This window comes from Natator depressus, chromosome 7, assembly GCF_965152275.1.
Source record: "Natator depressus isolate rNatDep1 chromosome 7, rNatDep2.hap1, whole genome shotgun sequence".
NCBI lineage: Eukaryota > Metazoa > Chordata > Testudines > Cheloniidae > Natator > Natator depressus.
The window spans coordinates 118,787,998-118,814,194 of record NC_134240.1 but is presented as its reverse complement, the minus strand read 5'-3'; the positions used below and the strand labels follow the sequence as shown (position 1 = coordinate 118,814,194).

The 26,197-nt window shown below is 43.4% G+C and overlaps 1 protein-coding gene across 5 annotated transcripts in view; it reads right to left on the bottom strand.

Moving 5' to 3' along the window:
- Positions 1-26,197, bottom strand: part of SH3PXD2A (SH3 and PX domains 2A) — a 369,953-nt gene that overhangs the window by 74,269 nt on the left and 269,487 nt on the right. For all 5 annotated transcript variants that reach the window (XM_074959414.1, XM_074959416.1, XM_074959415.1 and 2 more), the window contains one exon: positions 16,288-16,419. In XM_074959414.1, the coding sequence (XP_074815515.1) occupies positions 16,288-16,419 (132 nt within the window). The remainder of the gene's footprint in view (positions 1-16,287; positions 16,420-26,197) is intronic.

Below are 26,197 nucleotides of genomic sequence, written 5' to 3'. Positions count from 1 at the left end.
GCTATACAAATATGAATCTTCAGTGAGACGCTGCAAAAGAGATTAAGTGATAGCTGAAGTAAATGTTGAATCACATCTATTTAATTGATCACCTCCCATTTGATCCTCCTTTAATGAAGCAGGGGGGTGGAGGAGAAAGTTTAGTGCCTGACTGAGAGCCTTATCTATTAGGTTTCTTTGATTATCCCAATTTTAAAAAGGTATTGAAAACTGGGGGCCTAACTCTCTTAGGCTCTTTGGAAACGTCAGCCTGAAGTCCTCCACCTAGTCTGAGAACAAATACACCAAGAATAGAAGCAAGTCAAGTTCCGCATACCACCCCATCAATGCTTCAAGTCAGGTTGAACAGATCATAGCTAGGGTGAATGGCAAATTTGGTCTCCATGATTCTATCATCATAGGCCTCTCCACCAAGACTAGCATCTATGGTACCAATTATGATGTGGAAGGAGGGAACACCTTGACATGCACTTCTCTTCCGCAAGCCAAAGAAGTTAGGAAGTGTAAATCACCAAGCAGAACAGGGTCCTGATTTGGTTGAGACCACAAGGTATTCCCACAGTATACAAGAATAACCATGATCAGATGGAAAGAAATTCTCATTACTATTGACGTATTGCACAACTATATTTCAATTAAATTCCATTAGATTCAAAGACTAATGGGTAAAATAGCCACTTTAAAAACAAGTAAAGTTTGCCCAAACACAATTTTAGATGTTTGATATTAGAAGTTGCAGGTGTCTGCACAAGTTCATTATGCCCCTTTCCAGCAGCAGGCAAGAATCCTGCCTTTACCGAAGACAGCAAACACAGAAACAAAACATGGGGATACATGAAAATGCACTGCCACCAGTATGACCGAATCAGTACATCTGTGTACCTAGTGAGATGAACAAGCTAGCACCTCAGCCCTACAAGCTAGCAAGTTTCCCCCTGAAGGAATTACAAGCTAAGTTGCTAGGAACACATGGAGGTTCCTTATTGTAATAAGGAGTTTTTCCTGCCGAAAGTAGCCCCAAAGTAGCTTGTCATTGGCTCTAGGGTCCTACTGATTAAAGTTTGATGTCCAACTATTAGTGGATGAGAAGGTAAAACCGAAGCACACAGCTAGAGACTGCCATTGGCTTTGAGATACAAAAGGACACAATGGACCATCCCAGTTACAGACTCCGATAGAAAGTTGCTGGACTGAAGCCTGCACTGATGCCCCAGTACTTCAAAAGCAGCTCTTATCTGCCAGCACACTAAATTTTGACTACACTGCTATGGCATCTCTTCGGAGCCTGTAAAATAAAAATCTATGCTTTTATATTTGTGAGAATTTATGACTTCTCAACTCTTGCTTGGCACTTAAGGAAGCAGATTTCATTTCTGCAAGTGTCCAGAAATGACAGTTTCCAAGCCCTCCAAACCAACAGGGAGAGATTAGCCTAGGAGGAGAGGCCCCTGTTAAGCACAGTCTGGTTGTGTCCGTCAACTGGAGGGTTTCCTTAAATGTAATGTGCCTCTTTCGAGCCATCCATAAACTCAGCCATTTCTAGTCACACGTGCATGTTGCTTTTAGCTGACATTACTGGGAAACATCATAGCGTTTATTTTCGATAAGCACCATGTTACATCCAGAGCCTAATGAGAGGCATGAGCCAGTGACAATGAGCACAATGTTCTATGCTTCTTGGGAAACTTGAGCATCCAATTTCGGTTGGGATGTATACAGCGTCATAACTTTGCATGTCACTAGAGACAGATTAAAAGGAGGAGACATGGAGCCAGATCTGGCTCCCAGTTACAGAAACAAATCTAAGATGATTAGTTGACTTCAGTGGAGTTCTGATTTCCACTTAGTTTGGCCTATGGTGTCTGCCTCACCAACTTTACATTAATGTGCTGCGTGTTAAGAAGGTAATAGACAAAGGAAGGGGTAGAGAAAGGAGGAATGAGAAAGTTAAAATAAAGAACCATAATTCATTATATTCTGCTTTTTTCCCAAACTAGGAAGACTAACAAAAGCAAGAGAGGAATAGGCACAGAAAAGCAGAAGTGAATGCGATTATTAAAACAACAAAAACCACCTAGGTAGAAAGAGTGGGTTTCAACCACTCATGGTGACTGCAACAAACAGCATGTGTCATAAAAAGGCCCATTTTAATGTCTTTTTGCTTTTAAATGTACAAAAGGTGCTATGAACAACATTCTTTGGAATGTTTTCAAAAGGTGCTCATCAGCACCTCTTGTTCCCATTTAGCTTAGATAGCATTTCTGAGGGCTTTGCACTTGGATTAAAAATCCATGCCTGACAGTGTCATCTAAGATCTCAGAAAGGAAGGACGACAGTCAGTTGTCCATCCCAACTGCTCCTTTGTTTTGTCTGTCTGTCTTGCAGGGAACCCTTTTTCCACTAACTTGCCCAGAGTTAGTCATATGTGCACAGAACAAAGAAGGTAGGCAGCACAGGAGGGGAAGTGAATGGGTTATTTCCATCTAGATAGTTACAAAACCCCCAAGGCCTCTCCAGAAACTCCTCCTATTACAGTGACCAACCACCACTATACAATTGAGGAACGTGTTTGAGTTAAGGCACAAGTCGCCTAGAGCATGCAAGCTATTCAACACTGCTACTTACAAAGATTCTCACTTACCCCTTTATCCTCAATCCCACTTTCCCTTCAGCCCATTTCACTTTTACTTTAAAAGTCAGAGATAAGTAATTCTGACCTCTGTACTTGCCTCCTACTAAACCCTATGTACTAGAGTTGCAAAATTTGCTTTCTTAAGTGGAGATAGTTTAGCCAATGTATGTCAATGCTTAGCTGTAGCAATTCAGCCTCTCTCCTGCCAATTCACTGGTAAGACAACACACTAACAAAGTTCCAGTGGACAAACTGGCTCCAGAATTAGACCTTATAAGTGCAAGTATAGTCCATACACTCAAGACGAGTCATAGCTTTGGAATAGCTAAGAAAAAAGCCTACAATTTCACATCATTAGTGATGACTGAGGCAAACTTCCAGTCCTATCCAATTTACAACCTTGGTTACATTAGAGCAACATTTCATTAGAGACACCAGGTCTTTCGAGCTGAAAAAGTCTTCAGTGATGACCATAGCTGATCTGAGACACAAGAAGTCACAGGGGATTCTCTGCCATGCAGAGGTCATGGCAGATGCTGGAGAAACACAAGTGGCTTCAGCAAAGATAAGTTATTTAATAAATATGCCATCAATATTAGCCAAGCTTGGAAAACTTAAAGCTGACCTGTCTTCCAAATCAAAAAATTTACTGCATGATTAGTGAAACGGATTGGAGATGACACTAGGGCTTTAAGCAACAGCTTGTTGTGACAAGGGTAGAGGAGGTTGCATTGCTGTAAAAGCCCCTGGAAAAACGTTACAGCTGACTCAGCCAAAATTCCCACCAGGCAGCACCCCCTGAAAGTTGTAGTCATGACATCTTTTCAGGGCACAGCCTGGTTTCCACTAGCTGGTTTGGTGGGTCAGCAGGACCACGGCTGTGTCTTCAGCTCACCATGAGGTCTGAGGGCAATCAAGTGCCACCACTAACCTTGCATAGTCCTTCCGCTTTGCAACATTGGGCGCTTCTGGTGCAGGAACACACGGGAAAGGCTCTGCAGTCCACTCACTCCTGGCCTCTTTGCTAACACTTGAAAAGTAAGGTGCCAAATGTGGTGCTGGTTTCTGTGATGTAGACAATAATCCACTAGGAACCAGCCTGAGAGCAGTAATTTATTTCCCCACAAAGGCCACTCCACAACATAGTTTCAAACCAGCGTCTGCGAAGTATCCTATGAACTATCCCTAGAGTCCTCTAGTCTTAATCCCCACCCTTTTCCCCACAGACAGCATTCTCACAGTGAGAGGAAGGGACGGGTTGCAAGGGAGATCCTTTGGGGAAAATTGTTTTCATTTATGTGGCTGGTCCTCAAACCTGGAAATTTTTGCGGAGGAGAAAGAGAAACAAAAATATCCTTGCTAGTTTCCAACTGAGCAGAACATCTCACACCAAGCCCTGGCTGCCCATTTGTCATTTTAAAAAACAAAATCACAAGCTAAAACACACACAGTTGACTCCTAAAACACACCAAGATGTCTGGAATAGCTGGGTGTGTAATTTAACTTGTAGTTAAGGAAAATGGTTGCCTGCCGCTTTTGCTCCTCCCAAGTTTGATAAACATTCTCATGAGCCCTTGGCAGTCTTATTTGTTTGCTGAATGGGAGAGTGGGTAGGGATGGGGTGGAGTAACTGTTCTGTTGGGGTGGGGGGGTACATTTTATGCCTTTATGTTACAAAAATCTATTGCCAAAAATAGTCACACTTACTCTAAACATTCTGCCCCCTTCCCCGGTTTCCTGGTAGTCATTGTTCTACATGTTCTGTTTGCTAATTAGATCTCCCTCCCCCAGTACATTCCCATTAACGTTAGTAAATTTGAGCTATGCATTTTTTTCCCTCCTGCTATCTGCAAAACTGAAGAGACAGACCCCAGAGGGATTATCAGTCCTGCTTTTCAGACAGGCACACAGGTTCACCTTAACTCCTGTGAGTCAGTCTGCATGGTGGAGCTCCTCACCAACTGAAATGCAGACTTCAAGAATAAATGAATTAGTCACTAGTTTAATCCTAGGGTTTCAAATTCATCCTGCCTACCCTCCAGAGGCAATCTCAGTCACCTTGAATCAGTGCAATGAGGAGACATCAGCTCAGTCCATCTGTGCACCCCAGATGGGATGAGGAGTCTCCAAGGACCATCCAGGTGCCACACAAAGCAGGGTTGGCAATTCAGTGTAGCATTCCTGTCCTCAAACCCTAAGCCAAAAATGCAGCATGGTAGCAGATAGCACCTCCATCATTCAGGTGCCACCTTTTTGGTGGAGTTGTAAGGTAAATGTCTACCAGCAGAACTTGTGGTTTTAAAAAGAATCCCATGGCACTTTTCATAAAGATGGGGTATTTCCCCCAGTGTTCTATGCAGTTTCTTGTTCATACACAATTTGTCTGCTTTCCTAATTTTGCCCTGCAGTGTCAATGCATTCTGGTATTGGTACTTAGTCTTCCTGTCACTAAACTTGTGTATAATGTTGCTATCCACTCTTTAAAGCCACTGCTTTTTATCCCACACGTGGCTGCATTTCACCAGTAGGTGAAGTCACCTATGCATCTATATTGTTTGAAATTCTATAGAGGGCTTCAAGGCTGTGACAAGCTGAACAGAGTATCAAATCATTTTAAAAGGACAACAATGATATTCAAAGCAGATCACTTTGTCTTACCAGGAAGTAGTTGTACCCCTATAGCAAGTGAATTCATACACAACACAAATGAAGCGTAGGAAGTGTGTATCACTATTACGAAGAAATTAAGAACTCTCCCAATACAATTATAGCCCATTTGAAGTTGGTGCCTCACAGGTGAAGTTTTCAGATGTGTCATAGTACAGGCAATGAAAAGCAGTAAAGAGAAAACAGCTAGTATAATAGAGAACCAAGGCAGCCATTTCCATAATAAACATGAGCCAGAAACACTTTAGTTAATACAACTATGATCCAAAACTTTTCTACCAAAAGAAAAAAGTACGGTCTTCACAATAAAGAACACTGGGAAGTTCAAGGTTTAACCTCAGACAAAAAAAACCCCTTAACAAATCTCTTTTAAGTCATACCCCAACTCTGATTATTCTATGAATTTAATAAGCAAGGTGATTACTTTTACAGGTTTTGCTTCATTTGAGAAGGGCTGAGTAATTGGGTTGTGGGGAAACTGAACATGAAAGCCAAAAAAAAAAAAAAAAAAAAAAAAAAAGAAAAGAAAAAATGGAATTTCTGGTTGTAACTGAAACTTGTCTGTTCATGATTATTCCTTCCAACTTACTGCCAAGATAATATTAGAAACTGCTTATTTTCTGTACAGCTTGGGGAAAAACAGTCACCTCATGCTTTATTAATCTTGTCCTCAATTGACACAACAAATATGCACCATCAGTCTTTTGTTTAGATGATTTTTAGGCCAGTTTTTCAAACTAACAAAACAAAACTTGCATGTGTAATCATATTAATCGCTTTTCTAATTAATAGAACAAAAGGCAGAAAACGTTAGATTGGCTAGGAGAATCTGATTTAACAGCCTCACTGACTTACAAAGCTTTTTTTAAAAAACAAACAAAAAAAACCAAAACCATAAGCCCAGGGAAACCATGGTTTTTCAGCTGCTATAACCCCAGAAATCTAACCCCCAAATGAAATTACAGAACTGACGGGAAGGCCTTAATATCCGCAGATCTTCTTGGAGCTAGTCAGTTCTTGCAGCATTGCTGAGCTGGTGACCTATTTGGCAGATATAGGAATCCCAATCAAAGTGTTCTAATATGAAAAGCAGATTTTCCTTGGAAGCATTTTGCTTTGGGAGGTTTCATGGTTCCAAAATTGGCAATGTCTGTATAAATAGAGGAGGTAACGAGTAAAGGTCCAACAAGGGATGCTATGTGCAATTATTTTTCTTTTTAGGTTACCATCCTGGGCCATGAGCAAGAATGCTTAGTGAAAGCTGTGTGCCTTGTCTACCTACCTACCTGGCCACGAGGGCAGCATAGTCTAGGACAGAGCTGGTTAGAAAGTTGGGAAGCAAGGCAAGAACTTAAAAGCAAGATGTGGAATACCTAGTTAAGAAGTCATCTCGCTGCATGAATCTTAGAAGACAATAGGATAAATGAGAATTTAACGTCTGTGTTCTAAACTGCATGTGGGAGGTATTGTAACTTGCTACGCTAAGTGAGAGTAAAGGGTGTGTATGTACTAACAATTCAACAGTGTCTTTACTAAATGCAATCATTGCAGAGAGGTTTTAAAAAGAGGGGTAACAATGGCCAACCCCTACTAAACATCTCCACTGGTTTAATCACTGGTAGGTAAAAGCCACCTGTGTGCGCGTTATATATGTTTACAATTCTCTAGAGCGCTTCAAGGCTGGGGCAAACTCTTCCTATGAAGGCTTTAGATATAATCAAATGTCAATAATTTGTTCTCATGGTGCCTACAAAATGACAACGTTTTAAGAGTTTTGGCTCTTCATGGAAGAGGTGGGGGAAATCTTGTACAAACCTAAGTGTTCAGACAATAAGTTACTGTGGACCATACTGTACTGTACAAGGCCTGAATGGCAAAGGAAACAGATACAGAAAATTCTACGGGGTGCCCACTGCTGAATTGCTTCTCCTAAAGCTTCCCTCAAGAAGGTGGGAAAGTATTATGGAAAGACTGTCAGGCTGTGGACCCAGGGAATCCACAAGGAACTCCAACTCTGAAGATGCCAGAACCTACATGCTGGGAAAATGGGCTTACAGCCTTCACATTGCGCCGTGATGCCACCCCCTAACAGCATCAAAAGTAGATGTTGGAGGGGGACATTGAGGGAGTTCCATCCTCATTTGGCAGCCACAAAGTCACTGCTGGGAAATCCATGAAGTCTTATGGGGAACAAGCAGCTCCCAGGCTCCAATTTCCTCCTGCCCCTCACTTACACCACCAAAAAAAAACGCAAGCTGCTCTGACTATGCGGATGGGCTTCCGAGAGGAGTTGTACCACACTGAGGTCCAATCCCCACTTCCGCAGAATTACAGCACTTCAGGCATTAATTCCATGATCCTCCTGTTACACAGGTTCGAGTGAAGCAAAGGAAGGGCCCTATTCATAGGACTGGAGTCTCGGACACCTATTGAATACAGGAAAAAAAGAAACCTACACAAATTTGGTGTTCAATACACTTGGTGGCTTGCCACTAACAGCAGCCCTCTTCAGCTAGCTTAGTAGGGTGTGTGCCACAGAAAGAGCTGAAGTCAGCTGAAACAGAGACAAACATTCAGAAGTCAAAATGTTTGACTTTAAATGCCTCCATAACAAGATACAATTTGTATTCTGAGGAGTCTCTTTGCACAAGCCAAGAGAGCAACAAACAAGACCATCAAGACAACGCTGGCAGGTTTTAAAAAAATCATTTCAAGAATGAGTTTACTGTAAGAACTGTTTTTAAAATGAAGCAATGGAATTAAAGGTGCTCACAGCAGGGGAGGGTAGCGATACGTAGGATTTCCTTGGAGAAGCCAATGCTGTAGAACTTCCCGATCCCATCACCTCTTCTTCCATACCTCTATATTTTTGCCCCTCTTTAAATATTGTTGGATAAGCAAATAGGCGTTAAAATTACGTGGGGAACAGTCACTAGCTTCCCTACCATAGGCAGAGTTTACCCAAAGAATCCAAGAAAAAAAAAACACATTAATAATCAAACATTAGTAAGGCTAGTTGTTATGCAGAGATGCACTGAGGCTGATCTAAATGGGTTATGCATCGTTCTGCATGGACCAACTCAAGCATCAAGCAGGACCCATGTCACTTTAACCATCATTCTGACTAACTGCTTAACTATGACCTTTTCTGCTAGTGCAGAGCATGCAGCCAGGCAGTCCTGAGGGGAAGTGTTCCTAGTAAAAGTATTTGCAGTGCATAATAGTGATATCAGATAGCCATTTGTAACTATTAGAAGTTGATTAAACCCTAAAGGGTGAGAGGAACTATGCACCGCAATTCAAGGTAGCATGACTAGGACTTATGGGACTCAACCCATCAAAGAAAAATTTAGGTCAAAGTCACTGGAATGCAGAAAAGCCTCCCAAGAGGAGAGAGAGAGGGGAACCACACAGCACTGGTCACTTAAAGTTTGCACAATATCTTATCCTGTCTATTTGGAGAGACAATCCATCATTGGCAGGGGAACAGACAAATCTCATGGTCACCAACATGAGAGTCCATTGTAACGCTAAGTCCTAAGATTCCATATTGTTCCATCTGACAGATGACATTAATCCAAGTATTTTAATTGATAAAAAATTGTAGGACAAGAAGAACAATGTCTTCTCTATGTGGGATAGACGGAGAAAGCTTTTTCGTTTCATACCCCACTGCTCTAAGATTTCTGTTTTGTCCTCCTCTTGGTGCATTCCCTTCAGATCTTTGAATAAAAAAGAGCCATGTCAAAAAACCCTCAGTTCTTGAGGGTGTTACACTAAAATGAAAAATATCAAGACTGTTGCACAACGAGACACCATGACACATTCAAAATGAACGACTATCTTGCATCACACTGATTTGTCTTCTGCAATATTGGTAGTACTTTAAAGGTTGAACTGAGATCAAGGACTCATTTTGCAAGACACCATAAAAACAAAATAAAAAAATATCACAAGACTATTGCACAACACTGGACCACCATAACACATTACACTCTGAATGTTCATTGTGCACCACACTTGTTTACCATTTGTCATATGGTGGTACCGAAACGGGCCAGCTGAGATCAGGGCTTATGGTAGGCATTATAGAAACACACAGGAAGAGTTTCGGCCCCAAAGATTTACAGTCTAAGTAGACAAGACAAAGGAAGCCCAAATGAGATCAGAGCTAGATAGCGCTAGGCACTCTACACATAGTAAAAGAGACAGTAAACTCTTCAGGATTAGGACTATCTAAATAGGACAGGCAGGCAACAGGGGGAAGGCAAATGGATGTACAGAGAGGTGAAGTGACTTGCCCAAAGTTTAACACAGCAGGTCAGCAGGAAAGTTGGGAATAGAAACCAAGTCTCAAGTCACAGTCCAAGAGCACATCCACTCGACCATACCATCTCTCATGAAACATGGACTGGAGAGTAAGCAGAGAACCAGCGAGCCCAATTTCCAGAAAAATGTGCAATTGCACTTGAAACAGTGTTTGCGGACACACATGCTCAGTAATTCTGCATGCAAATGTATTACACATGCAACTGGTGGATATGCAATTTTATAAGAAACTGTGGTAACTGCATTTGTGAGTTTGCATGCTGCTGCACACCACAATTTTTCCAAGAATCCAGCGCTGCACCCAATTTACGTCAACAAAAAAGGTTACTTCTCTAATTAAATTGAAGAAACATTTTGGCTCTTTGCTTACTGTTCTCCAATACTGTATTACACTGCAAGCTTGAAGACAGATGTTTGCTAGTGTCTACGTAGCACTATTGGGTCCATGGCCATGGTTTCCCTCGTCTCTCTAGTCCTCACCCATTTCCTTCGCCTCCGTTTTGAAGATGTAAGGTCATGGTGAAAACAGGAATATGACACAGAATTTTAGGGATGCAAGCCATAGCAAGTTATGAGGAAGGATCTGGAAGAGGAGTACAAGAATGTACAGCCCACCAAAAGAGGGAGGTTGTTCCAGGAGCAAAGGATAATGTGAAAGTGCCGGGTATCTTTGTATAAAAGATCTACCTGGGCTTCCGTTGACCTGTAGAACAGGGATAATGAACAGGAGAGGGGTGGAGCCTTGCCTGACTGTTCCTTGCTCCATATTCTATTCCTAGGGGCCAATCTGCCCTGTGCACAGATCATGGAATCATAGAAGATTAGGGTTGGAAGAGACCTCAGGAGGTCATCTAGTCCAGCCACCCACAGATGGGATGCACTGTGTCACATGGACAGGAACAAACAAAACCAAAAAAAAACAACCAACCAACCCCCCCACCCCAACAATCTAAGACTCTATTCTAGACTGCAATGGGTGGGTTGTGGAGAAGGGAGAAGAGGGAGGCAGAAGGTCTCCATCTGGGAAGGCAAAGTTTTCGTGGAGGCAGGCTCTCTTTAGTCTTAATGGACCCTTCCTTTATCTTTGTATAGTTTTCCTAATTAAGCCTGCATCCATCAAGAAGCAGAAGTGAACCTGTGCAATGATAAAGTAGAGCATATTGCCAGGTGTACAGAAAATCCATTAACATTGTAGGGGACAACCATTAAGTCTTGGAATTCCTAGATTAGAAAGCCATTTGGAACACAGACATTTATTAAGATAAAACTGAAACACTCCAAAATGTAACTTCATATTGCCACAAGATAATCTCCGCAAGCTACAAGAAAGGAGCATTTTCCCTTGCCAAAAATTCCCTTGGGTCCCGATAAAATTACACTAGCCATAATAGGTTTACTTTACATATTGTGTGTAATAGAATACTGGAAATAGGTCTGCTGTTATGTAATTGCAAAGGAAACAGCCATGGGCTTATTCAGGCCAGCTGAAAATGCCATCCCACCACCAAAGTAAATCCCAATGGGTTATGTATAAAGAGCCCTCAATCCCACCCCTCTGATCAGGACAGAAAAGGAGGAAGAGCAGTATGGAAGGTGGTTGATAGTACAGTTATACTTAAAGGCCCGTCAGGGTTTCCATTACAAATAGCATTGCCACAATTTATAACTTGACCATTTCAAGCCACATCCAAACAAAACTTGGCAAGAATGAAGTTAGCACAAATCCAATTTTTTCCCCCTCCTTCCTTTCTTTAAACAAAAGTTCTACACAGACTGATGCAGTCATTTGTACTGTGAAGATTGGCAAACAGCAGAAAGTTTGCTGCATGGGTTTTTTGGAGTGGTTAATTTAAAAAAAGCCACACAGACCCAAAGAGAGAGTCAGCCTATCACAGAGCTCAGTTTTGAGCAACAACGTTCTGCAGGAAGATTTTACTACCATGCAGACTCCAAACATTTCACAGATGCAATCGTTGAGATGGAAAAGACAGTGCCTAGGAAACAGCTGTAGCTACAGTGAAGATTGATTTTGAATGTAAAGTGCTATAATTTTCTTTATGTACATACCCATGATGAATGGTAAAAAGGAAATAACTGCACATAGCAAGGGGAGACTATACCCCAAATAGACCCATGGTAGGATACCTTCCACTACACAGAACCCCAGAGGTCAGAGGAAGGTCTCAAAACAGATTTTTGTGCACCCCAGGTGGGCATTTACTTTAAGTACCCCAACGTCCACAAAAGTAGACACTGACAGCCGCAGTGAAACTCAGCATGAAGTGACCCACAGGCTTAATAGAACGTGGCTGGAAGGGTCTCAAAATGTATTCATGTGTCTCATTGACCTTGCATTGACATTGTGATATTAATAGAGGGGTTTTCAGGTTTACGACTTGGACATCTCTTGAACTTGCACCGGGCACAGCAATGAAGACGTTCTCTTACCAGACACTATATTTTACTTTGGTTGATAAAAAGAAAAATTAAATATTAGGTATGGACCCTAACCAAAGTTAGGGGTGTGGATGTGCCTAAACTTTAGGAAAGTTAAATTGCAAAGTTTGGATTCAAACTCCATCACTTGTCTATGGAAAAAACGTTGCTTTGAATGTTGTCTTTGACTATTTAAGTGCAACACACGATTACTCAGAGCGATGGTGGCCTTCCAATGGTCCTCAACTCTGCTGAGGTACCAAAGTAGTTTAGCATACACTATCCAGCATTGATCATTTGATGTGATGAGTGCGTTCAATGCCCATTAGGGTTGGGGCAGGGGCTTGGTGCAGGAGGGGGTTTAGGGTGCTGGCTCCAGGAGGGGCTCAGGGCTGGGGTATGGCCTTCTGCTGGGTGCACTTAGCCTCGCTGCACCACCGACCGAGGTAAGGCAGGCTCCCTGCCTGCCAGGGCCCCACACCACTCCCAAAAGGGGCCAATGGGGTGGGGGGGGGAAACCGGGGCGGCAGCATGTGGCTCTGCGCACTGCCCCTCTCTGCAGGCATTACCCCCAAAGCTTCCATTGGCCACAGTTCCCTGTTGCCGGCCAATGGGAGCTGCAGGGGCAGAGAGGGGCAGCTTGCAGAGAGGGGCAGCATGCAGAACCACATGTCCCCCGTTCCAGGGGCCGTGCTGGCCACTTCCAGGTGTGGCATGGGGCTGCGGCAGGCAGGGAGCCTACCTTAGCAGCAGGCAGCCCCGCTGCACGGCCGCGGCCGCAGATCGCTATCGACTGCGAGAGTCCGCAGGATCGACCTGTTGATCGCGATCAACAGGTTGGTGACCAATGCAAGAAGCTATGATTTCTGGCAAAGGACAATTAAAAACTGAAGCTTAGACAAGAATAAAATGGACAGCATCATATATAAAAAGCTTTACTTCAAAACTTTGACATGCAAGATACATACCCATTCAGCTAATAGAGCTGCCTTGGGCTTTTTACTAAGGGACAAATGGTTTGTTTTCCAGAGCTGCTCTCTCTTGGAGGGGAAAAAGCCATGAAACACTTGATATTTCTGTGTGGTATCAACACACAATCCTATTCTGATTACTAGGATTTTTCTTAAAAAGAACAATTACCTATGCATTTCATACCCAGCTTTCCTAAAGCACCCCTAACACAGAGCCAGACGTGTACTGTATGGGATTTTACATACTACACGATCAGTCTTTCATCAAAGGTAGTAGGAAAGCAGCAAGGATGTCTAATGCACTTGACAAGAAGTTCAGTCTGATAAAAATTTGAACCACACAGTTAACCACTATCCAATTGTTTGTGCATGTGGGCTGTTCAGAACTAACATCACTTCAAGTTAACCTAGTAAACCAGTCTGAATGTTTCACCTGGACCAGAGGGAGAGAAGTGAACCTACCTGATGCAATCAGGATCAGAATGCATCCAATTTGGTTCTATTTTCCACACATTTATCAAAGGCACATATCTATGGACTGCACCTTTATAAAAAAAGGTCCAAGAATCCAATGGTCTTTGGGTTTGTGTAATCACACTGTCCTGAAGAAAATAATCCATACACCAACTAGTGATGGACAAGACGTTTTAGATAAAGTAAAGTCAAATCCAAACTATCAGCCACAACTCACCAGAATACGTGCGTGTGCGTGTGTGTGTGTGGGGTGGGGGAGATGGGGAGGAGGAGGAGGCGGGGAATGTTGTTTTGAGTTTGAAAGAAGTTTCAATTTATTTTTTGTTGGCTGCTTTTCTTTTCTGTGCAACTTCTCAGCTTTGTATTTTCAGCCAACTCTGAAAACCCAAGATTCCCTGGAAAAGGCCATTCCTGCGGCATTTCCAGCCTGGCCCAAGCCAGGAGTTGCTGAAAAGTTTGAGCTGAGTTTTATTCTTAGGAAAGTGGCAGCCCAGTTTCTCAGCCAGGGATTTAGTCAAACATCCAGACCTAAGGATGCTCGCCCACCACTAATCATCAACTACCTCTGTTCTACAGGAGAGGGACTATAAAACTACTCCAGTGTTTCCGAGTCTTCTTAGGTCCGAGACAGAGGACCCCTTTATTCAAAGTCAAAAACCTTTACATACCCCTTACTTTTATAGTATGTATAAGAGTAAAAAATGTATCAACACTAAGCCTCTAAAAAGTTGTGTGTGGGCTTCGAGACATTGGCATGGAATACTTGACCATGAAGAGGAAGAGTGTGCAGGGAATAAGGGAGAGGGATTTCCCTTGCTTTAGATTGTAATAATTTTTTTTTTTTTTAAAAAAGCATTCAGCTCTTTGCAAACCCCTCCCTGCCCACTTGGCTTTCATGACCCTCCTGGGGGTAACGACCCACCCGACTATTCTATTGGACTTTACAGATGATTATTTAAGAAGGGACTTTAACCCTAATCCCTGTGATATTACTTCAGTGAGTAAATGGAGCATGATATGGCTCTAAAAAGGCACCTTTTCATAGAGTTGCTTACGGCTACTACTCTGAAACTTTTCTGACCATGTAATCTCACTTAACATTGACATTCCACCTTAGCAACAACCATGATCTTCAATACCATATGAACTGTGTTTCCTTGGCACAACAGGAAAGGCTGAATTGGAATTCCATTCTCCCCCCCCCCCCCCGCCTTCACTTGAAACCAGATACCTTTGAATTGTTGAACAGTCCAAATCCCCATGGTGGTTATATTTGGAATCCAAAATAGAGGAGAATGCATCATAAAGGTAAAGGAGAGTTGCCACAATAAGGGGTCTACATACTGCCCTTGGGATGCACATGGGTAACTCCCACCACTGTCTGGGAGCTAGCACATTGGATAATTAACAGAAACCCTATCTTAACACAATCAGCAGAGTGGCAATTTTATGGCATCTTTTCCCTCCTTCACCCATAATCAACTCTTAATTAGGTAGATATGTGGTTTGGCCACCTTACTAGTTTTGCAAAAGCACATAGTACTGTATGCCCAAAAGACCATATGGCTTCACTAGCAAGCATCTGTGTATTTTACACACACACACTCCCCTTTAACACCGCTCTAAGTCACCTGGCAGGCTAACTGTTCCTTGAGTGCATCACTTGCCTTCTGTAAAATTGTGGCACTGCTGCCCGGTGAAAATATTCACCTTCAGGATGTACATACTCCCTCCAAACCAGTCCGGAGGGAACTTTGAAAGGGTGGATGTTTGACAGATCAGGACATTTCTCTGTTAAAGCCTGATCCTTTGGCATCCACAACTCCCACTGCAGTCAATGGGAACTGCTGGTGTTCATCTCTGAAGATTAGGACCTTGGTCTGTGAATGTACCTAGTCGTCTGCAATGGCTCCTCTGGGCAAGACATGAGAAAAATAGGTCTTTGAACCCAAAATCTTCGGCAACCGTTTTGTTTTGATGCATGAGGGGGACGGGGGCACGTGCAGAAGCAAGCGAATGGGCATGAGGCTAGCCAACAGTTAACCCTTTCAGCGCTGCAAATGGACACATGGCTTCTGAAGCATTTCATTAGCCTGGCTGGAAAACAGACTTCCAGGAGGCAAAGCCACTACACATCAACCTTTGACCAAATCACCTGCCAAAATTTTATTTTCTGAATGGTAACACTGGTTATTCTAAGGGCAGCATAAGGGAATTTTAGCCTACATTGCTAGCAGGGAGGCTCCCATTCTTTGCCTGAAAAAGGCCACACCAATACTTTTTGCAAGTAGCAATTTTAAAGTTTTACTGAATCTACGTAGTGTCTCATCCCTTTTACGTTTTGGGCCAACAGTTGAGCTATCAAGCCAAGTCTTCATCCCAGAGTAAGTTTTAACAGCCGTATATAAATCTCCCTCCCCCCCGAAACAGTTGTTAGTAATGGAAATGCTGACAGACCCTCCCCTCCCCCCCCCAAAAAAAGTCACAGCAGGGCAACGTATTATTCTAATAAGTATGCGCACAAGCTGTGGATCCTTCTCTCCTCCCGCCTTAGTTTTCTGTTAATGTACATTGGCTAATTAACAAACAAGCTTACGAGACATTCTTACAGCAGAAGGCAACATTTTGGCCCCCCGCCCAAACCAACAGGGGGAAATGTCAACATCCTCAGCCAGACAAGACCAGATGGAACTAATGTATAGTGACATGAAATGATGAGAGAATGAAGGGAACGAACCACCAAACTATTAGAGAGAAAAATAGGTACAAGTGTCTCACCGCTTTCGTTTTTCTCTATTACGTCCACGACTTCCCCAGCCTGAAGGCTGATCTCAGAGTTCTCCTGTTTCTCATAGCTGGACACCACCACATATTGCTCCAGGATCATGGGTTCAGAACTAGCATCAGCACCTGGGGAAGGGAAAAAGCAAGCTGTAAGCCAGCTTCCAGCCATGGCTCCTCGAGAGCGACCGCCGTCCATCCAATTCATGATAGGCCAATTTGTCACCACCGTCAAGCCAATCAGAACAAAACCTTGGCTCGCAGCATATCCCCAAATGGCTGGCCATATAGAAACAGCTTCCTCTGGCCCACAACCCAGCAGCACAGAGGAACATTAGAGAGGAAGAAAAAAAAAGTTTAAAGCATAGTGAATTAATCAAAGTTTCATGATGGATTCTGAAAATAAACCTCTTCCCAACATGGTTGCCACAATCCTTGTCCCCATTCAGATAGAAAAATCCAGGGTAGAAGCCGCATAAATCCACAGCAGAGCTATTCCCCCCCAGGAAACCAAAAGAAAAAATAAACAGTTCTCCCCTCGGAGGCTCAGCTCCTTCTCCACTCTTGAAGGCATGAGCTGTAAGTCAAGAGGGGGCTGTGGATGCCAATCATATTCGTGTGCACTGCAGCCCTTAAATAGAAACACATGAGCAGGACTGACTAAGGGAAGGGGTGGAGGAAGGGAACGAGTGAGGGGAGGGCAGAGAGACTGTTTACTTGAAACAGAAAAGTCACAGCGCCAGATTCTTATTAAGACAGACACCCCTCCACAGCCTTTTCCAAGCATTTTGCACAATCGTCCACAAAAAAAAAAAAAAAAAATCCTCCAATTAGAAGATGCAGAACTCCACATATTGCCTTGTACGAGATGAACAGCGGAAATCTTTACACAGTCTGATTTTCTCTCCCTTCCAATGTTTGTTGGTTTGGTGTTTTTTTTTTTTTTTTTTTTTTTTTTTTTTTTAAAGAAGTTTGCAATCTAGCATGAAATGCTTTAATTATTTCATCTTCTCCATGCTGGACTTTTCAACCAGCAGGAGATATTTCTTCCCTATTCCTGCACATTCCCTCCTACCCTCCCTGTCCCCCACCCCCAAACACACCAGCATCCCTCTGATTGGTTTCTTTTGGTTTTCTGAATAATGCAAATCATATGTTTTAAAGCCGAGCTAGAAGACAGGAGTGTTCCCCCGGCAGGGATGGAGGGAGAGTTCTCTGCCATGTAGCAAGCTGCAGGAGATGCAAGAATCTCCTTAACTCATCACTCAACTGCAACATCAACAAAGCACACAGGGCCACTCCACTGCCAAACGGACAGACACAGGAAAGCTCTGCATACACACCACTGCAGAGAGAAAGGCTATGAATGCATTTTTAAGCCAACAGTTCCTGTTTTAATTAAAAAAAAAAAAAAAAAAAAAGGGACGCTATCCTTTTGATGTAGATCTCCTTCAGAACATAAAGCATCAAGGATCACCTTGTTTAGAGACACTAGACAAGGGATTCTCAGAAGTCATTGCACCCACGACCCCCTTTTGACAACAAAAATTACTACATGACCCCAGGAAGACAGGGGCTGAAGCCCAAGGGCTTCGGCCATGGGGGGGGGGGGGGGGGGGGGGGGCCTGTAACCTGATTTCCACTAACCGGGGATGAAGAACTCTGGCTTTGGCTTCAGCCCTGGGTAGCGAGGCTCTGGCTTCCACTTCGTCCCCAGCAAGTCTAATGCCAGCGCTGGCGACCCCTTAAAACGGGGTCACGACCCACTTTGGGGTCCTGACCCACAGTTTGAGAACCACTGCACTAGCCATAAGAAACATTTGACAAAGCTGCAATAGATTGGAGTCCTAATGTGTTAAGCACTCTGTGTAGCAGAGATTCCTGTTGTAATCTAAAGAAACAAGACAGGCAAAAGGTGAGGTGGGAAAGTGGGGCAAAAGAACTCTCCCAAGGTCAAACAATGGGTCAGTGGCAGAACTGAAATAGAATCCAGGACCTCTTGAGTCCCAGTTCAATGCCCTATCCACCAGACGACCACGCTCTTTCTGCTCTGTTGGGAGGTCAAGGTAATCAGTGGAATATTTAAATCAAAATCACTCCAACCAGGCAGATCACAATCAGCACAGTACTTACAGTGCCTGCACATCCATCTTTCCCCCAATTTAGTATGTAAATTGATTCTACAGACAAAGTTAGGCCTAAAAATTTCCCTTTCCTTTCTTCTGGCAGGTACCTACTGCCTCATCCAAAGGCCACTAGTCCAGTCTTTTCCTGAAACAGGAATACTGATAGCCTGTCTTTGGCCCAGATTTAAGAGGTTCAGAATAAAATTCCTTAAGTGTGTCCAGCTAAACTCACACAACATACAGAGTCCCACAGCAATTTTTCAGTATATTTTAAAAGATTGTTTTCTTGCTAGTGAATTTTCTGCTCACAAAAGCAATGAGCGGAGTATCATCAAGAACAGGGTGATTGACTCCTTATGCGCCTATGAATAATATGTAGGGCAAAAAGCTGCGTGATCATAGGGGACTTCAATTTGAAAGATATATACTGGAGGTTTCAGGTTGCAAGTATAACACATCTTTGGAATGTCTAAATATTAGATAGGACACGTTTCCTAATGCAAAAGTAGTGTTGCAGCCAACACGGGGGAATTCTACACTAGACCAATTTTGACAGATAGAGGAACTGATCACAGAACTAGAAGTTAATGGTAACGTAGATACAAGTGATCATGACTGCAAATTTATAAATGTGATCAAAACAGAACAGAGTTTAGACCAGTGATTATCTGATTTACACACACACACACACACACACACACCTACCTTTAAAAAGGAGCATTGTCACAAAACTGAAAGCTATTATGAATCCAATCTGGGAGGAACAATTTAATCAGAAAAATGTGAATGATAATTGGGAATTATTTAACACTTTACTAGATGCTCCAAAAGCCACAATCGAGGAAGAAGGCTGAACCTACTGGTTAAAAAGACCAACCTGGTTTAGAGGGGAAGTAAAGGCAGCTATAAAAAATTATATAACCAACGGAAAAAAGGGGAAGATAATAGTAATGAATATAAATCAGAAGTTAGAAACTTTGATAAGGAAAGCAAAGGGACACATATCTATAGCCATCAGAGTTAAGGACAATAAAAAGGGAGATTTTTTTTTTTTTTAAGTAGATTAAGAACAAAAACACCCCAACAATGGTACTGCTTCGTTACTAGCAGAAATAGCAGGATGACCAATAAGAACAAACTAAAAAAAATATTCAATAAATACTTCTGTTCTGTATTGGGGGGACTGATGTAGTCCTATCAGATGACAACACGCCTTCCATTCCATTAGTATCTTTTTTGGGGGGGGGGGGGGGGTGTTAAAACAGCAGCAATTGAAGTTAGACATTATTTAAAATCAGCAGGGCCAGATAACTTGCATCTGAGAGTTTTAGAAGAGCTGATTAGGAGCTGTGGACCATTAATCTTAAATTTTCACTAAGTCCTAGAACAGTGGAGAAGTTCCAGAAGACGGAAGAAAGCGAATATTGTGCCAATTTTTAAAAAGGAGTAAATGGGATGACCTGGTTAATTATAGGCCTGTCAGTCTGACACTGATCCCAGGCAAGATAATGGAGTGACTGATGTGGGACTCTATATTATTCTCCTTTAATTCTTTATTAATAAAGAAGTGAGAATCAACATGGGTTTATGGAAAACAGATTGTCAAACTAACTTGATACCTTTTGATGAGGTTACAAGTTTGGTTGACAAAAGTAACAGTGTTGACAGAATGTATTTATTCCTGTAAGGTACTGGACTTGGTACTTCGTGACATTTTTATTTTTATTAAAAACTAGAAAGATATAAAACATGGCACACATTAAAATGCATTAAAAGCTGACTGATAGCTCTCAAAATGTAACTGTAAAAGGGCAATAGTCATCACATGGATGTGTTTCTAGTGGGGTCCTAAAGTGATTGGTTCTTGGCCCTATGCTATTTAAGCATTTTATGTTTTCGGCCAAGTCATTAATAAAAAACACCACTGAAAGTTTGTAGATGACAAAATATTGGGGGAAGTGGTAAATATTGAAGAAGGGTCACTGATTCAGAGCAATCTGGACTGGGCACAAGCACACAATGTGTGTTTTAATATGCCTAAATGTAAATTCATACAACAATGATCAAAGAACGTAGGCCATACTCACAGGATGGGCAACTCTCCTGGGAAGCAGCAACTCTGAAAAAGATTTGGGGGTCCTGCTGGATAATAAGCTGAACATGTACTCCCAGTATCCACAGCAGAGCCCACAGAGCCAATTCGATCCCAGGACGCATAAATAAGGAAATCTCGTGTAGGAGCGGAGGTTATTTTACCTCTGTATTTGGCACTGGTGCAATCACTGCTGGAATCTTATGTCGAGTTGAGGGATTCGAATAGTTAATAGGCTCTTCAGTCTAGCAGAGAAAACAATCCAGTGGCTATAAACTGAAGCTAGATCTATTCAGAATGGAAATAAGGTGTAAATTTTTAATGGAGAGAGTAATCAAATCATTGGAACTGGGTCGATTCTCCGTCACTGATCATTTAAAATCAAGATGGTATTCTAAAAGATCTATTCTAGGCATGATTTTGAGGAAGTTCTATTAGACTATTATAGAGGTCCCTTCTGGCCTTGGAATCTATGAAGTCCAGTGCAGGTAAGTGCTATGCAAAATGTAATGCCATGTACCTCAGACCAGATCTGCAACACTGCCTGCTGTTCTAATCCTAGGCCCACAAACAAGTGTGCCAACTGCACCTCTATCCTGACTAACAGTAACCTCCACTAATCCAGCTCAAGGCTCCACTGGAAGAGAGTCCATCAATCATAAAGACGTATGCCTAAATTCCATGGTGGTTTTCTAACATGAAGCAATATCCACAGGGGACTAGGATGAAATCACAAAAAACAGTCACTTACAATTTAGTCAATATCAGAAACTTGGTAGCCTCTCAGATATTAGATGCTACTGCAGGACTGTGCTTTGGTAGGAAAGTTACAAGAATAGTAGAAAAAAAAAAAGTACAATATTTACTCAAGCTACATCACATCTACTTCAGACCATCAATGTTTAGTTAAAAAACAAAAAGTCCAACACACTCTTGGGTCCAGTGGCAGGAATGGTAGCCATTATGACAACCATCCCTGCTGGATACAAACAGAACAGGGCTGCTCCAGGTTATGGTGTACATCGGCCAACACCCACATATTATTCACTGACATCTGAGCCAGAAGACAGATGCTAGAGGAGAAGCTTTGCCAGCTGAATTGAAAAAAGTGTCATTTCATGAAGCAGCATTTAGAGGCCTGTTCCTTAACTCCAGATACAGAAGTCGGATCTGGCTACAACAATTAGGTGTCGGATATGCAACATCTTGACGTCCTCCATCCACAGGTTTGAAACCTGGTAGTTCATCCTTCCAAGGTAGATACTGTAAATCAAGCCCTAAGTGGCCTGATTGATGTGGATCTAGCTTAGGGCTTGTGCACACAGTCCTGGCACAGAGCGCTAGTGGGGTATGATTTGTAAAGCATTCCAACATGTGGTGCCCTAACTTGCCTGCTAAAGAGATACCTAGTTCACAATGCTTTACAAATCACACCCTCTGGTGCACTTTGCTGCCCTGTGCAGACAAGCCCTCAGTTAGTACAGCTATTGGCGCAATACAAGAAGTTGATAAAAAAAGGAGACTTTTGAAACAGGCCTGTTTAAAAAAAGTGTGCTATGGGACCTCTAACGAGGGTGATGGATCCCACATGTCTGTGTCCTTGGACGAAAATTTCCCCTTCCCTTTACTGTTGTGTACAGCACCAGCTGCTGTCCTCCAGCCCAGAAGTGGATGCATTTCAAGACGTGTTTCATTTACATCCAGCCTGATCCAGCCTGCAGAGGGCCAAGTGGCTTCAACTTTTCAACTTCAATGGAAGAGAAGAGTACTCAGCACCTTGCAGGCCTGGGCCCATTGTTTGTACTCTGGGACTCCTTCACAAGAGGCTACGAAAGAAATATTTCCCTCAGTAACATTTACAAGGGGGTGCTAAAGAGGCGAGACACCCCATTCCCAAAACCAAAGCCAGAGATGCTTTCTTGGTAGTAAAAGCCACAGCCAGCTTACATTCCTTCTTCTTGCATGTCAAAAGACCCAATGGTTCCCTCCCCAGATCCCCATTAATGATCTGGAGGATGGTGTGGATTGCACCCTCAGCAAGTTTGCAGGTGACACTAAACTGGGAGGAGAAGTACATACGCTGGAGGGTAGGGATCGTATACAGAGGGCCCTAGACAAATTAGAGGATTGGGCCAAAAGAAATCTGATGAGGTTCAACAAGGACAAGTGCAGAGTCCTGCACTTAGGACGGAAGAATCCCATGCACCGCTACAGACTAGGGACTGAATGGCTCGGCAGCAGTTCTGCAGAAAAGGACCTAGGGGTTACAGTGGACGAGAAGCTGGATATGAGTCAACAGTGTGACCTTGTTGCCGAGAAGGCTAACGGCATTTTGGGTTGTATAAGTAGGAGCATTGCCAGCAGATTGAGGGACGTGATCATTCCCCTCTATTCGGCATTGGGGAGGCTTCATAGAATCATAGAATATCAGGGTTGGAAGGGACCCCAGAAGGTCATCTAGTCCAACCCCCTGCTCGAAGCAGGACCAATTCCCAGTTAAATCATCCCAGCCAGGGCTTTGTCAAGCCTGACCTTAAAAACCTCTAAGGAAGGAGATTCTACCACCTCCCTAGGTAACGCATTCCAGTGTTTCACCACCCTCTTAGTGAAAAAGTTTTTCCTAATATCCAATCTAAACCTCCCCCATTGCAACTTGAGACCATTACTCCTCGTTCTGTCATCTGCTACCATTGAGAACAGTCTAGAGCCATCCTCTTTGGAACCCCCTTTCAGGTAGTTGAAAGCAGCTATCAAATCCCCCCTCATTCTTCTCTTCTGCAGACTAAACAATCCCAGCTCCCTCAGCCTCTCTTCTTAAGTCATGTGCTCTAGACCCCTAATCATTTTTGTTGCCCTTCGCTGGACTCTCTCCAATTTATCCACATCCTTCTTGTAGTGTGGGGCCCAAAACTGGACACAGTACTCCAGATGAGGCCTCACCAGTGTCGAATAGAGGGGAACGATCACATCCCTCGATCTGCTGGCTATGCCCCTACTTATACATCCCAAAATGCCATTGGCCTTCTTGGCAACAAGGGCACACTGTTGACTCATATCCAGCTTCTCGTCCACTGTCACCCCTAGGTCCTTTTCCGCAGAACTGCTGCCTAGCCATTCGGTCCCTAGTCTGTAGCGGTGCATTGGATTCTTCCATCCTAAGTGCAGGACCCTGCACTTATCCTTATTGAACCTCATCAGATTTCTTTTGGCCCAATCCTCCAATTTGTCTAGGTCCTTCTGTATCCTATCCCTCCCCTCCAGCGTATCTACCACTCCTCCCAGTTTAGTATCATCTGCAAATTTGCTGAGAGTGCAATCCACACCATCCTCCAGATCATTTATGAAGATATTGAACAAAACCGGCCCCAGGACCGACCCCTGGGGCACTCCACTTGACACCGGCTGCCAACTAGACATGGAGCCATTGATCACTACCCGTTGAGCCCGACAATCTAGCCAGCTTTCTACCCACCTTATAGTGCATTCATCTAGCCCATACTTCCTTAACTTGCTGACAAGAATACTGTGGGAGACCGTGTCAAAAGCTTTGCTAAAGTCAAGAAACAATACATCCACTGCTTTCCCTTCATCCACAGAACCAGTAATCTCATCATAAAAGGCGATTAGATTAGTCAGGCATGACCTTCCCTTGGTGAATCCATGCTGACTGTTCCTGATCACTTTCCTCTCATGTACTCATCTGGAGTAGTGTGTCCAGTTTTGGGCCCCACACCACAAGAAGGATGTGGAAAAATTGGAAAGAGTCCAGTGGATGGCAACAAAAATGATTAGGGGACTGGAACACATGACTTATGGGGAGAGGCTGAGGGAACTGGGGATGTTTAGTCTGCAGAAGAGAAGAATGAGGGGGGATTTGATAGCTGCTTTCAACTACCCGAAAGGGGGTTCCAAAGAGGATGGATCTAGACTGTTCTCAGTGGTAGCAGATGACAGAACGAGGAGTAATGTCTCAAGTTGCAGTGAGGGAGGTTTAGGTTGGATATTAGGAAAAACTTTTTCACTAGGAGGGTGGTGAAATACTGGAATACGTTACCTAGAGAGGTGGTGGAATCTCCTTCCTTAGAGGTTTTTAAGGTCAGGCTTGACAAAGCCCTGGCTGGGATGATTTAGTTGGGGATTGGTCCTGCTTTGAGCAGGGGGTTGGACTAGATGACCGGCAAGCAGGGGGAAAGAAACTCAGAATCTGCTTGATGAACCAAGACATTGTTTCCACCTTCACAAACTCCTTTGATCCCAGCCTGTAGCCCCCCCCAAGCAGGATGCATATTTCAGAACAGCAGTGAAGAGTTTGCTTGCCTGTGAGATTATTTTCATCTTGTGTCTGTTTGCTGGTGAAAGTCTTGAGGATGCCGGTTCTCTCCATAGGGCTCAGCTTTACAATCCAGCTGGGATGCTCAGGTGAGGATTGGGTGAAGTCACCCTCCAGGGACTGGGTAATAGTCTCATTAGAGCTTGTCTGTACCACTCTTTCAAACAGATGGCTTGCTGCTAAGTGACATATCTCCAACCTGTCCCCCAGCCCAAGCAGGAGAGCATAGCTACCTCTGCAACTCTCAGCGACAGAGACCTACTACTGACCTCAAGTCTCCTAGGTAACAATGCAGGCCAGTAGTACCAAGCCAGTTCTTCCTCTGCTGTGTTGCAATAGCTAACATACTATGTTCTGCAATGGCCAATCATTTAAACCACCCACAGGACACAAGGTTGTCTGGCTATGGAAATTTGAGAACCCTGATCTTTGCCAAAGTATTTTGCTATCAGGCCTATAAAATGTGTCAGCTCTTTTAATCCATATCACGCATGGTTTTCATAATGCCCTTTTATGACCATCATGTACCAAGTGTTTACAGATCCCGATTATAAGAATTAATATAAAACTGAGCAGTAAAATCTTTCAAGAGAAGCCAAACAGAAATGGTCAGCGAGCACCCTTTAAACAGGATTTTTAGTGAAGTAGCAGGTAGTGTTGCTATTTTAGGGATCTCTTTGGCCCTTCTGGATACAACTATCATTTAACTCAGGGGTTCTAAACCTCTTTTCTTTCTGAGGCTCCCCCAACATGCTAGAAAACTTCCACGGCCCACCTATGTCACAACAACTGTTTTTCTACATATACAAGCCGGGGCCGGCATTAGGCGGTAGCAAGAAGGACAACTGCCTGGGGCCCCATGCCACAGGAGCCCCCACGAAGCTACACTGCTCAGGCTTTGGCTTCAGCCCCGGGCTTCAGCCTCATGCGGTGGGGCTTTGGCTTTCTGCCCTGGCCCCAGCAAGTCTAATGCCAGCCCTGCTTGGCAGATCCCCTGAAACGTGCTTGCGGCCCCATGGACCGCTGGTTGGAAACCACTGATTTACCCCATGCATGTTTTCTGCAAGGTATCTGGCAGTACGTACAGTGGGTGCCATTAAAATGTCACTAGTTTCCACATGAGCTGGATCTTGGTGCTGTCCTATACTTAGGAAGTAATAACTCTGGCGTCTCAGATCCAGCATCGTGGCAACTTAATAAACTTGGAACCTTTAAAAAAAAAAAAAAAAAGAAAAAGAAAAAAGGTAACCCCGTCTGCATCTTTGGAAACTGTTGCAGGAGGAGTTACAAACTGCAGCTGCCTTTCTCTCACCTCCCCCCCCGACACCCCTCCCTGTATTTCTTCACCAACACCAGCCC